At 39.4% G+C, this 14,873-nt stretch overlaps 1 protein-coding gene across 1 annotated transcript; it reads left to right on the top strand.

The window, feature by feature from the left end:
• The first annotated feature begins 12,584 nt into the window (after positions 1 to 12,584).
• On the top strand, positions 12,585 to 14,598 carry LOC110914373 (calcium uniporter protein 4, mitochondrial). Its single transcript, XM_022159171.2, has 2 exons — positions 12,585 to 13,158; positions 13,825 to 14,598. The coding sequence occupies exons 1-2, from the start codon at positions 12,664 to 12,666 to the stop codon at positions 14,263 to 14,265; spliced, it is 936 nt and encodes a 311-aa protein (XP_022014863.1). The 5' UTR covers positions 12,585 to 12,663; the 3' UTR covers positions 14,266 to 14,598.
• Positions 14,599 to 14,873: the final 275 nt, after the last annotated feature.

The following is a 14,873-nucleotide window of genomic DNA, read 5'->3' as shown; positions in this document are numbered from 1 at the left end:
TTCGGTACCAAGACCATATGCCAATGAGCGGTTCCCACGCGGTTTTCAGTTCGTTATGTTTATATCTCCTGCATACTTTAAAATGATCGTGAGTCTACCGGTACATCATTAGTAGAGCTACTTATCATTTTCTTTTTCTTTTGATTTCTAGAAGCATGTTTCAACCGACCTCTGATGTAATATCACTTTCCCTTATATTACCAAGAAACTCATTTTTGTTTTTCTATTGTTTTTGTGTTTTTCTGAATTTTCTCCCCCTTAAATGCAGAAAGTAAATAAAATAAAGACATATTTTTGTATTTTTGTGGTTTTTCAATGTTTTTGTATTTTTCTTGAAACTTTCTCCCCCTAAAATTCAAAAATAAAATAAAGTAAAAATATTTTTGGATTTTTGGTTTTTAGAAAAATATTTACAAAAACGATTTCCTGATGTCGGTTACTCTTGCTTCACCTTAATGCTGTTTACCAAAAGTAAATAATCAAATCTTGATTTATCAAATGCTTTGGTAAAAAGGTCGGCACGTTGGTGGTCGGTATGAATATGAACCACATCGATAAGTCTCTTTTCAAAACAATCACGTATGAAGTGATATTTAATATCGATGTGCTTCGTTTTCGAGTGCTGTACAGGATTTCTAGTGATCTGTAAGGCAGCCTCATTATCAACATAAATAGGAGTAGTTAGGAATTCAAAACCGTAGTCCCGCATCTGTTGTTGGATCCATAGAACCTGGGAGCAGCAACTAGACGCAGCAATGTATTCTGCTTCACATGTAGACGTAGCCACACATGTCTGCTTCTTGCATTGCCAAGTGACTAGGCGATTGCTTAAGAACTGACATCCTGCTGTAGTTGATTTTCCATCTTTCTTGCAGCCGCCGAAATCAGAATCACTGAAAGCTTTGAGATCAAAGTTATCATCCTTAGGGTACCATAACCCGGTGTCAGGGTAACTCTTCAGATAACGAAAAATCCTTTTGACAGCAGCATAGTGAGAGACCTTCGGATTCGCTTGGTACCTAGCGAGAAGACAAGTTGGATACATAATGTCGGGTCTTGATGCGGTGAGATACATTAAGGATCCAATCATAGCACGATAAAGTGAAGAATCCACAGCATCCCCTTCTTCATCCGGAGTAATCCCGTGATTCTGCGGAAGAGGAGTAGAAATTGGCTTCGAATCGGACATCTGGAACCGGCTCAAGATGTCTCCGACGTACTTGGTTTGGTGAATAAAAATTCCAGATTCGGACTGATTAACTTGCAAACCCAAGAAGAACGTCATTTCACCCATCACACTCATCTCGAATCGATCTTGCATCACCTTTTCAAATTCCTTGCATAACTTATCATCGGTAGAACCAAAGATAATGGCATCGACATACACTTGTACCAACAGAAGATCTGCACCTTTTTCTTTGATGAAGAGGGTACAGTCGATCAAACCCCGTCTAAAACCATTGCTCAGCAGGTAGGTAGACAACGTTTCATACCAAGCCCGAGGTGCTTGATGAAGACCATATAACGCCTTGTTAAGTAGTAAAACCCTGTCAGGATGTAATGGATCTTCAAACCCCGGTGGTTGCTCGACATATACTTCCTCTTCGACTACTCCGTGTAGAAAAGCACTTTTAACATCCATCTGGTACACCTTGAATTTCTTGAAGGATGCGTAGGCTAGAAAGATTCTAATAGCCTCCAGACGAGCAACAGGTGCATACACTTCATTGTAGTCAATACCTTCAATCTGACTGAAGCCTTGAACAACTAACCTTGCTTTGTTTCGGACAACAATCCCACGGTCGTCCTTTTTGCACTTAAACACCCAGCGAGTTCCGATCTTTTTGTAGTTGTCGGGCCTATCAACCAATTTCCATACGCCCAACTTCTCGAACTACTGAAGTTCTTCTTGCATGGCTTCCACCCAAGAATCATCTTTCAATGCCTCCTTCCAAGATCTAGGCTCTTCTTGGCTAACATAGCAGGCGAAAGACCAATCATTTTGTTGTCCCGATTCTCGTATCTCAGCATACAAGCCAGCATTTTCGTTATTTCTGATTTGATTCCTTGTCCTTACACCACTAAGAACATCACCTATAATATTCTGCTGAGGATGAATGTTATGAATTCGGGTTTCAGAAACTGGAGGAATTTCAACATTTGACCTCAAGTTATTGATATTTAAATTCCCGATATCATTCTGAAGCTGGTGAGTTGTAGAAGATGATGCATTTTCTTCTTGGATAATTGGCGCAGACACTGGATCCGTTGCTTCTGAAGTACCTTGAACCGGACGCAGTGCTTCACCATCATTTGCATCAACATACTCCTCATCTTCCGATGACAAATTGTAATCGACAGCATCATTAAACACCTCATTTGAAACGAGATTGTTGACAGAAGAAGATGCTTGTGAGTCAACAATGATTGGACGAGCTAACTGAGAGCCAGTCGCATTCTCGCTTTCAGACAACATTTGAGCAATTGCATTGTCATCATCAAATGTCGGCAGATTAAATGAGTCGAAAAGACCATCATAATCGAACATCCATGGATCTCCAGAAGGCTTCGGAGGATTAGAATATCTTTGAACTCTTACTTCACCCCATTCTTCAATCCTTTTGGTAGTCAGGTTCCATACTCGCAGATTAGGAGTAGCATACCCAAGGAAGTAACCTTCGATAGCTTTGGCACCAAACTTCCCGTCAGGCTCAATCATGGTACATGGTGCACCAAAAGGTTCTAGATATTCCAAGTCAGGAGTCTTCTTGTGTAGGAGTTCGAAGCACGTTTTTCCATGTCTTTTCACTGTGAGAACCCTGTTTAACGTGTAGCAAGCCGAGGCAACAGCTTCAGTCCAGAATCGAACTGGAAGCTGAGACTCAACCAACATGGTTCTTGCAGTCTCAATTAAGGTTCTGTTCTTTCTTTCAGCGACTCCATTTTGTTGTGGCGTGTACCGAGAGCTGTATTCATGAAGGATTCCTTTTGCAGTGCAAAACTCATCCATAACCCTGTTTTTGAACTCGGTACCGTTGTCGCTTCGAATTCGCCTCACCTTTAGATTATACAGATTTTCCAACAAGGTGATCAAATTCTTCAGAATTTCTGGAGTCTCACTCTTGTGAACCATGAAGTCAACCCATGAAAATCTTGAATAGTCATCAGTAACTACCAAGCAGAAAACTTCCCCGTGCACACTCTTGTGTTTGACTGGGCCGAAAAGGTCCATATGCAGACGTTCGAGTGGCATGTTGACAGTGTTAACCTTCTTCAATGGATGTGATTTCTTGGTCTGCTTCCCTTTCTGACACGGCACACAGACATCTTGAAGTTGAAAGTTCTTCACATTGACACCTCTCACCAAATTGTTTTTGACAAGGTGATTCATTTTTCTGAGGTGAATATGACCCATCCGTCTGTGCCAAGAGATCGTCTCCTTTTCAGTGGCTTTTGAAATAAAGCAAGTAACTTGCTTGGACTGAGTTATTGCTTGGCTCATATCAAGGACATACAAATCATTAACTCTTGGTGCTGATAAGAGAATCCATTCAGCGGGAATCTTGAATCCTGGCTTCAGCACATAACAACCGGCATCATCAAAGTGCACGGTGAACTTCTTGTCGCAGATTTGAGAAACACTCAGGAGATTGTGATCCAACTGTTGCACATAATTGATTTTGTCGAAACTCACAATTCCATTTGAGATCATTCCCTCGCCGGTGATATACCCTCCTTTGTCTCCAGCAAACGCAACATATCCTCCTCTTATACTTCGCACATCGAAAAGAAGACGATAGTCGCCCGTCATGTGCCTGGAAGCCCCACTATCAACAATCCAAAGATTATTAATAGTTCCTCCTGGAGCCGCCTGCACATGCAACTAAAACATCAGTTTGAGAGGGGGACCCAAGCCTTTGTGGACTTGGGTCGTCCTTGATCATCAAGGAAAGTGATTTCAATCACTTGATGATTAGGAAATAGAACCTCAGGTGCTCCCCCTGACTGAATTACCTGTTTTTGTTTCCAAGCTTGTTGTCCCTTACCAGTATTTGAATTAATTGTTTTTGCATTTACTGGTTTTACAGTTGTGGATTTAGCTTGTACAGGTTTTTCTTCTTTGACCTCTGATTTTAAGGCCTTCTCAATTACCTTTTGGTTCTTTTGTTTTAACTTCTTTTCCCTTTCTTTCAAGACACGTGGGTCTTGTTTCGGGGAAACCGGTTGTTTTTGGTAATTGGTTTCTTGGGGAGCACTCGTTTTTCCTTTCAACTTTTGCAGGTATGGGCAGTATCTTACAATGTGCCCAACTGTGCCACATTCAAAACACATTCTCCGCTCTACAAACCTTGGAGAAACATGTTGATGACCAGACGGAGAACCAGACACTGAACTTTGTGATCTAGATGTGCTTGGACCTAAGTCACATCCATTGGTGTGTTGGGTATAATTGTTCTGATCATTTCGTTTTAAAATTCTAACTTGTTTTACAAAATCAATGTTAGATTTATTTTGAAATGTTTCAAGTTTGTCCGTACCCTTGGATCCAACAAAGTTCACTTTCTGTTCTCTTTTCTTAACATGAGCTCTTTTGTTTTGCACCTTTTGCTGTTGAACCTTAGGTTGCTCAACCTTAGATTGTTGAATTTTAGGTTGTGCAGCCTTAGGTTGAGTAGCCTTAGACTGCTCAACTTTAGGTTGTTGAACCTTTGGTTGTTCAGTCTTAGGCTGCTGAATTGTTGGTGCTTGAGCATTCTTGTTTTGAGCCTTCTTTCCCTGTACCTGGCCCTTACCCTTTCCTGAATTGACTTGTTGTTTTCGCTCAACTGGTAGTTTTTGGTTTCCATATTGTTTTCTAATTTGTTCACACGGAATTGGATCACATTGAGTGACTGTAACTTTGCCACTTTTGTTCCCCAAAAACTTATCGGTACATCCTTCAAAAATTTGCTCAATTAAATCTTGATTTACATTTTTAATTGGAAAATCTTTGTCAGAGTAGATTTTGCTATCTCCTTTGAGCGTATACAACAAGTTATTCCCTTCAGAGCTAACTACAAGGGATTCCATTGCTTTTGACATTCCAGTCTTACTCGGTTTCACTGGTGGATCACACAGAATGTGATTCTCGATAGGAATATCTGTTGTAACCGAGTTAGACTGTTGTTTCACAATTTCTTCAGATTCATCATCCGAAGAATCAGCATCCTCAATAATGGGAGGACTCTGTTCCTTAACACATGATGAATCTGTCACATTCTCAGATTCTGATTGACTCGAGGATGATGTACCAGTTGTGAACCCGAGGCCTGCTGCAAAGTCATCTAGACCGAGTGGCACAGTAGGTTCAAAACGGGGCATATCCTCGTCATTAGGCAACTTGGAGTAATTGTGATTCATCGGGGGAGGGCATGATTTGTAACCAATACATTTTGCATCCCCCTTTTTCCTTTGAACATCAATAATGTGATCCAAAATATAGCGGGAATTGGAATAGCTTTCCAATTTCTGCTTGATTGTTTCACATTCGCATCGAGCTGTAGCTAACTCTACCATTTGTTTTTCAATTGTGTCAATTAAATTATTGTTTGCATGTTGTTTTCTCAAAACAGCCTTTTGTAGTTCAGAAACATCATGTTTTAATGACGCAATTGTTGCTTTAAACTCCTTTTCATTTCTGGTTAAAAATAAGTTAGCTTCAGTTGCTTTAGAAAGATCAACAATCAATTCTTGATTGTGTTTGTGTGTGATTTCGAACAGACTTTCCTTTTCTGCATATTCTAAACATTTAGCACATTCAACAGAAGCAGAATTAGAGTCAGAGTTAGAATCACATACCTGAGAGGTTTGACCTTCTACATGAGCCATAAAGGCTGTATGAAAAGAAAAAGATCCGTCTTCAGAGAAAAATTGAGAAAGCTTCTCGGAAGTTCCAGCAGATTTCTGGCAAAGAATAGATCTCCTCTTGCATAATGCTTCAGCGTCAGCCAAGAGCTCATCAACCTCCAAATCTAAAGCATCACTTGATAAATCACCAACATCAAGTGATTCCCCATCCATACTTCCACTGTAACCCGAGCTATCTTCATCTTCTGAAGATTCACCAGCAGACACGGGTTCTACAACCTTTTCAACCACCTTGGCATAACATGCTGTTCCACCATTTCCTCCTTCACCAAGCTGAAGATTCCAGTTGCAAATCTCATCAGCTTGAACAACTAATCCTCTATGGGGATTAGAGTTTGTGGATCCAGATGTATTTCCTCCCACGGGAACTATTTGTCTGTCAGAATTGTTCTGTTGCTGCTGAGGCTGTCTCTGATTCCTGAAAGGATTCTGATTGCCTTGCTTAGGTGGCTTCTGACATTCCCGCTTGAAGTGACCCTTTTCACCACAGTTGAAGCAGGTGACAGCATTCTTATCAAAACCATACTTGGTGTTGTTGTTGCTTTCCAAGTTGGTTCTCCCCGTTCTCTCCATAAATTCCTTTGCTCTTCGAATAGCACTAGCAAGAGCCCATTTTATATCCATCATCTCAAACTCTTCTTTATCAACTTGCTGGTAATCTTCGTTGGTTAGATTGATATTTCCAATCTGACCTGCAACCAACCCACAGTAAGCACTAACCAAGGTGTTCAACATCTCCATATACTCCTTGGCTATCTCGACACTGACTTTTGAAAAGTTTGAAGTGTCCAATCTGATAGTGTTCGGATTGGAAGTAGCTTGAAAGCTTGAAGAACTTCCATAAAATCCTTGCTGTTGTGGTTGTTGCTGTTGAGCTCTGTTTGGATCCAAGAAAGGCGGTGGTGTGAATTGTTGAGCTGTCTGTTGTTGTTGCTGTTGTTGAGAAGAAGCATCTGGTCTTGAATACATCATCGTGTATGCTGAAGGATCAAACTGATTTGTTGTGGAAGGTCCTGTGTTTGAGATAAAAGCTGTTTGAAGCTTAGCATGCTGAGAGGCTGGCTTTTCTCCACTAATACCACCTGCAATCCCAAAATACATCTCTGGATTCTGAGGAGTTATTGTTCTTTTTGCCTTTAGCTTCTCTTCTACATCTTTGTTCTCCAATTTCTGAATTAGCTCATAAACGGTGATTGTGTCCAGAACACCGTTTTCTTTGAGAATCTCAAGATAACCGCTCCATTTTGCTGGTAAGCCATCAGCAAATCTTTTCACCATTTCTTGTGGAGTGGCAGTGACTCTGAAGGCAAACATTTCACTCAACAGATGATGGAATCTTGTAGATAATTCTGCCAAACCCTCGTTCTCCATACACGTGAAACCTTCAAATTCTTTCTTTAGCAGCTCTTGCTTGATCTTCCTCGATTGAGCATTTCCTTCACACTGTAACGTGAGCATATCCCACAAACTTTTAGTAGTCGTGCAGTAAATAAACTGATGGTATATGTCTCTGTGAAGAGCCTGCGTGAGAATCATGAATGCTTTCTTTTCCAACTCAAATTTCTTCTTATCATCATCAGACATTGTGTTGTAAGTTTCTGGATTCGATCCTGCAACTTCCAACTCGTTTTCAAATGGAGTGAAGAAACACATCCATAGATCTTGACCTTGCCCCTGAACATAAGTTCTCAGCCTTTCTTTCCACCATCCCCAATCATTGATGTGATTAAGCTTTGGCGGTTTTGTGCTTGTACCAGTTTCACTGTCGTTCTGCATCATTGCTTGAATGCTGCTGCTTTGATTTGTGACCAAAGCCCATTGATTTGCAGTTATCATTGCAGCTTGAGGTGGGGCAATAGCCTACATCCATGCAGTTTTGTTGAATTCTGGCGCAGATTGTGTGGCTGATGATTGCGTAGATGATGACTGTGGAGTCAAAGTTGTTGTAGTCCACGCAGATGGATCCCACTGACCGTTTGTTCCCATTTTATAAAAATTAATATATTAAGTGAAAATAGATTTAGAAAAATTGATTTTCACAAACTATGTTAAAAATTGAAGGATAACAAACAGCCGAAGGATCAAGGATCGAAAGACCTTAAAATAACAAACTGTTAATCTTAAACAAATAAGACTCGAAAGATACTCGAAAGATGACACTTGTTCGAAGGATCAACAGTGTTCGAAGGATCACTGTTGAGTTTCGAACAATAACTTCGAAAGATTCTCCTACACGAAGGATCCTTATCTTTCGAAGGGAAACAGTAACTCGAACGATTTATCTTTCGAAAAGATTCCTTGGCTCGAAAGACAACTCACTGACTTCGAAAGATGTTCGAAGGATGGTTATCTGTCGAACCTCCTTGATCGAAAGATGATCTTTCGTGTTCGAAAGGTATCTTTCGGACAGTCTGACACACTGACAAAAAGTTGACAGATTTGTGAAAAGGTGATGTGGTTGGTGAACCAACTTTCGGCAGAAGGGATGTTCTGCACCAACTTTTCACCAACTTCAGATTTGACTTTGAAAAGTTGCCCAAAAAAGGAAGCTTCTTATCCACAGCCAAGCACCGGAGTTTAGCCGGAAGTTTGGCCGGAATTTAGCAATCCTTTTTCAAACAAGATTTTAAGTTACCCAAACCTTCCCGTAACACACCCGGTTAGTTTAGAACACGTTTTTTTATGGTTAGAAAGGCAAGAAACACACTAAAAACGGGTGCTAAACCAAATGAGTTTTTGTCCAAACACTTCCAAAGTCTTGCACAAACCCGGTTTTTAACAAGGAAAAGAGCCACGGCTCTGATACCACTTGTAGGTCCCTCGGAGGTTGAGGATAAACCTATTCCTTGTTATGTTTAACACACTAGCAAGTGCGGAATCCAAGCTAGAGTGCAAACCGTAGTTTAGATGAAAGCAAAGTAACAAGAGAAAGAGTAGACAAGCAATATATCAAAGTTTTCTCTTGTATTTCAGTGGACACGGTTACAGCCCTTGACCAAACTGAAATGCTCTCTTACAAGACCTTGGTTCACTCACAATGCTCTCACAATATCTCCGAATGACTTGCAATAACTTACTTTGAAGTGAAACCTACATGGGATATATATACCCATAACAGTTGACATGCACGAAGGATAAGGAGTTCTGGTCGAAGGATCATCTATCGACCAGAATGTCCATCGAAAGATTCCGAAGGATCCATATATACCTTGAAGGATGATATATCCTTCGAGGTCCATATGTGTCCATCGAAAGATGTCTTTCGAAGTCATCGAAGGATACAATCCATCCTTCGATGACATCCTTCGAAGCATACAATATCTTACACATAATGTTGACTGTTTGGCCAAGTCAAACCAGGAGGATGGTTGACTTGGTCAAACATTTAGTCAAACACTTAAACAAATACAACAAAAGACGTAAACACGACAGACAAAAGACATCGTTTTATACATTACAAAATACAGACAAAGTACAGACACAAGTGCACCAACAGTTAGGATGGTAAACAAATCCGTAATTAAATTACGAACGCGCAGAAACAAGAATTACACAAAACGGATGCTTAGCTCAAAAGTTATGTAAGTTTCAAGTTGAGTTTTGGTTGAAAACATAGCTGGGCACTTTATGCAGCAGCAAAGGGAAGTATTCTGTTGAAATAGGGCTGTCACGCTACGCGACAGCAATTCAGTTTCACCGTCGCGCAACGCGACATATGTCGCGCCCCGCGACCGCCCGGGGCACGGGCTGTCGCGCCCCGTGAGAGCCAGTTAGCTGGCAAACCTTGTTTTCTTTTTTTAGTTCGTTTCAGCAAGAATGTTCATTCAACAGTTGGAACGTTCACTCGTCAGCAAGAATGTTCACTCAACAGTTGGAACGTTCACTCGTCAGCAAGAATGTTCACTCAACAGTTGGAACGTTTACTCGTCAGCAAGAATGTTCACTCAACAGTTGGAACGTTCACTCGTCAGCAAGAATGTTCACTCAACAGTTGGAACGTTCACTCATCAGCAAGAATGTTCACTCAACAGTTGAAATGTTCACTCATGAGCATGAACGTTCACTCAAAGTATGTGTGGGAAAGAATTAAGTTTGGAGATATGTATGTGCATAGATCAAACTACATGTTGGTGACGGAATCCATAGGTAAGCATGAATAGAAATGAACATGCACGTAATTTGTAGGTATGGGACTTATTTATATGGATGTTTGTGACTAGGATATGTTAGTAAAATTATATGGGAATGTAAGTGGTATGTAAGAGCTTGTATGTATGTATGTGTGCATGTACGAATGTGCGCGTATATATGTATGTGTATATGCTTGTGTACATGTATGATTTATGAATGTATGCATGTATGGATGTAATATGCTATGAATGCACATAGGAATTAGTATACATATATAAATGTGAGATGTTATAAATGTATGAAGGAATGGTTTCATTATGTTTGGGCATTGACGTTTGCTAATGGTGTGCCTTGAAGTTGAAATGTAATGCAGGTAAAAGAACATCGGGTTCATGAGGTATCGAAGTCGAACTCGGAACGAGAAAATACGAGAGGGTAGTTGAATGATATTTGATATTAAATTACATGAGAATAATGTTGTATGATGTTATTAACGACTAATGGTTAAGTTGTATGTGATGTCCACATGTACTACACGGATTTCTTCTACCACAAACGAAGAGAAGCGGCCATAGATCGAGTCGAGAACAAGGATTGTACGGAAAAGAACGGTCACATAGCTTTAATTATGTAACACCTTAAAGTGTTAATTGAAAGTGAATGTTGTATATTTCTTTTAGTTAATGTTTGACATTCCGTATTTGAGCCTTCATGTAAGAAATGTGTCTAATAGAGAGAACTTTTTAAGGCTCTTTTTTCCGCTGCGTCGTTTTTAAGTTATTACGTGTGAGGGCGTTTCAACAGTGGAAGGAGAAGCAGTAGTTTAGTTTGTATTTTGTATTATACTTGTAATCAGTGGTTTGTAAGCAGTAGCTGTAATAGTCAGTGGTTAGAGGTTGTTAGGAGGTTAGATGACACTTTCATGGTGACGTCAGCCAAAAGATGCTCAGTGGTTTGTTCGATACTATAAATAGAACAGTATCCTGTACTGTTCTATTAGCACTCTTCATCACCAAGTCATTATGTACGAACAATCACTGTGAGCTCAGGCTGAGGGGGAGATTGTATGCATGCATGCATTGTAGTTGAAGATTGTAATAAATATAATCATTCGATTTCAATATAAACATGTTTGCTGAAAACAATTATCTCATTGATTGTGTGTTGAAAGTTTGTTCCATTTAATTCCTCTGCACTTAAACTCTATATCATCTTCATTATTATCAAACGAGCACAATCATAAGAAACTCAGATCCTCACAAATTGTTTTGGTCAAAAACCGGTTTAAGGATAATGTAACCAAATTTGATTTGTGAGATAGAGTGCTTAAGTGTTAACAATGATGTAAACAAATGTAAAATGTAAATGACAATGAACACCGTGATTTATACGAGGAAAAAACCCTTGATCTTTAGAAAATCTCCGATATAAAAAACCTCGGGTGGTGGAAACTACCGATCACCGATTATATTGAACAAATAATGTAGAAATTAATACAACTTCGGATGATGATTGAGCTTGATACAAGTAAATGCTAGTGTGTGTTTGAGAGAAGTTTTGAATGTTGCAAAGTGTGCGAGCAGTGAGTTGTGTCTAATGAGCTCAATATCCCCTCATTATAATTGGAAACTATCCACTAACTAACTAAACAGAAATTGAGGGGGCTCCCACGATCGCCCACAAAGGCTATTGCCTCTTTTGCACGTGCCTAATTCCAAGCATATTCCACGAGATTCCAGCTTGACCAAGTCCATCTACTTACCTACATCAAATTATAATAACATATTGAAGACAATATTAGAAACTGTTATAAGGACTAAGGATCCTTGATCCTTCCAGTACTTGCTACACATTTTAAGGGTAACATATCCTGAATACACAGAAGGATCACTGATCCATAAAGAATTAAAACCAACACTAACAGGCATGTTTTCGCACATATCCAAGCATGGGAACTTATGAAGAATGTTAAGAAGTGGGCACGGGTTCCAAACGTGGTTGCAACTGCTAAACGGACCAAAACCTCGTAGACAGGAAGTTAAGTGTGTGTGGGGGGGGGGGGGACGGGACGCACGATTTCAGATAAATATAAACGACGAGCCTGAATTTAACGAGTAAGAGAATGTAGTTCAAGATGAGGAACGACTAAGGTTTAAGCAAGAGGCGGCGAAAATAGAGGAATGGAAGATAATGAAAACCGATATCAACATATATCCAGAAGAAGACTGCCACATTTTGCGTAAAATGAAAGAAAAGAACTCCAAAAATGGAATTATTAGGTTTTTTAATTGTTAACAATCTAGTATTTTTTTTAAGTTATGTAGTATTTTTTTAAGTTATGTAATATTTTTTTCTTTTATGTTTAAAAATTGTTACATTTTTATAAAAAAACAAAAAGAAAAAATAAATATAGGAGAGAAGTTCATCCTCCACATCCTTGGTCATCCTTTGAAACATCTCTTTGATGCGGCTCATCCACACCCCCGTAGCCTTACTGTGGAACATGACACAATTCTTTATTAATTCTTACTTTAGTTCTACTGTTACTTTTTTTTTCAACCATAACTTCTCATGTATAAATAACAAACCAAGAACCCAACATTATTCATTCATTCACCGGGGTTAATGGCGCTCCGAAACGCCATAACAAAGCGTCTCTACAAACACCTTCTTCCCTCATCTCAAAAATCATTACCAAACTTTCACCACCACCTTTTCTCGTCTCCGGAGACATCTTCTTCCACCACAGACTCCATCTTCTTCCGAAAACAAACAAACCGATCACCGAGGTTTAACCAGCCAGACTTCTTTTATATTCCTGTTGGAGAGAAGTTGAACATCTCTGACTGTGATCCCATGACGAAGAATGCACCATTTGGTTCGGGTTCAGGTGGATTGTCGGTGAGTGATGCGAGGAAGATGGTGAGGTGTTTACAGTTGCAGAATGTGAGATCTGCTGTGAAGATGATTCAGGCGAATTCGATTAGTTATGCTGAATTCGTTAACGTTTGTATGGACACGTGTGGTAATCGCGATCAAGGGGTAGAGTTTGCGAAAGTGTTGGATGTCTCCGGAGATGTTATTGTTTTGGGGAATGTTGTGTTTCTCCGGCCCGATCAGGTATGGAACTGTTACCGCATATTCTTTGGATAATGAACCGAGCAACCACGAACAAATTTATATATTTGTGTTATTTTATGTTGGTTTGTTAATATCATAAACAAACATAAATGAACGTAAATGAAGTTGCATAAAGAAACATAAATGAGTAACGAAGTAAATAAACGTGTTCTCGTTCGTCCATTCGTTAGTGAGTATAAACAAAAAGAAAGGAACATAAATGAACAAACATGACATGTATTCAGTGACGCAGCTTAGTGGAAACCGGAGGGTGCACCAGTCCCCCAATGTTTCGGCTAGAAGTGTAAAATTTCCGATTTTTCGTCCGAAAATTTTAAAATTATATAGGATCCTCTCCCAATTATTTTGCCTAAATATTTATACAATATATCAATTTGGTCCCATGGTTTTCCGCCCCTGCGGAACTTTTGGTCAAGCTCCCCACTACATGTATTCATGTTCGTACGTTTAGTTAAATGAACAAAAAATTTTGTCCATATTTCATTTGTTTATTAAATAAACGAATATGTTGAGCGCTTGGTTTATTTACATGCCTAATTCAAGAGTAGTTAGCAACAAACTTCACAAATTCCCAAAAGTCTACAAAAATAATGATAAGAATCTGCCCAAAATTCTCATCAAATTGCATGAAACATATTGTTTCAGATTGCAAAATCAATGGAGAGAGTAATTTCACAATCTATGACAATGCCAAACGACCCATGGAAACAAGAACTTGAAGAACTAGAACGACAAATGGCGTTGATCGATCAAAAAGCAATATCCCTAGTTCGATGTGAGCTCTATTGCGGGCTTGGATTGTTAATCCTACAAACATTAGTGTTCATGAGATTAACATTTTGGGAACTAAGTTGGGATGTAATGGAGCCAATTTGCTTCTTTGTCACATCTTTCCATTTTGCACTTGCTTACATGTTCTTCTTGAGGACATCAAAAGAGCCAAGTTTTGAAGGTTATTTCCGACAACGATTCAGGGTGAAGCGAAGGAAGCTCATGCGCACTCACAAATTCGATTACAAAAGATACAACGAGCTTTGTAACTTTGTTTACCCGAATTACCAAGGTAAACTTGTTTTTTGTAATTAACAAAGAAGGTACTGAAAGCAGAGTCAAAGAAGGTGGAAAAGCACGCGAAAGCTTGTGAGTATAATCAGCATGACTTTGTCCCCCTGGCGTTTGACACGTTCGGCTCCTTGGTGCCGGAGGCGGTTTGGTTCTTGGCTAGAGTTCAGCATGTGGTCCACAACAACTTTTCGACCCCTCAGGGGCGAGGCTTTGTTTTTAGTAGATTAGGGTTTTCTATTCAGAAGGGGACGCAGTTTGTTGCATGTCTACCTGCTATCCTTATGTAATTTGCTCTGTTGATATAATAAATTGATGGAGGATCTTATATGTCAAAAAGAATATAAGGTGGTCAAAATGACAACACGTATTAATAGCTAAAAAAAACAAAGGTTGTAAATACTACATGATTTGTAGGCCTTACATAAAGTGTTGTAAATTTTAATTTTAAGTCAGATTTTGTGAATTTGCTTTTAATAGGTTTCTAATATGAAAACTAATCCAACCCAAAATACATGCATACCAAGATAATAATGGGCATTGTATAAATGTTTATTGGGCCGGTTATGTTTGGGTCTATTGAACATGCAAAATGCTTATGTGTACAAAAACCGGTTTGGGCCCAAACTGAA

Source organism: Helianthus annuus, chromosome 2, assembly GCF_002127325.2.
Source record: "Helianthus annuus cultivar XRQ/B chromosome 2, HanXRQr2.0-SUNRISE, whole genome shotgun sequence".
NCBI classification, from domain to species: domain Eukaryota; kingdom Viridiplantae; phylum Streptophyta; class Magnoliopsida; order Asterales; family Asteraceae; genus Helianthus; species Helianthus annuus.
This window is presented reverse-complemented; position numbering and strand designations above follow the sequence as displayed.

What these genes read in the sequence shown, in the direction of transcription:
- LOC110914373 (XM_022159171.2), top strand. Translation starts at nt 12,664, where the DNA reads ATGGCGCTCCGAAACGCCATAACAAAGCGTCTCTACAAACACCTTCTT. An exon ending in TGTTTCTCCGGCCCGATCAG is followed by an intron (nt 13,159 to 13,824) that starts GTATGGAACTGT and finishes ATATTGTTTCAG; the next exon opens with ATTGCAAAATCAATGGAGAG.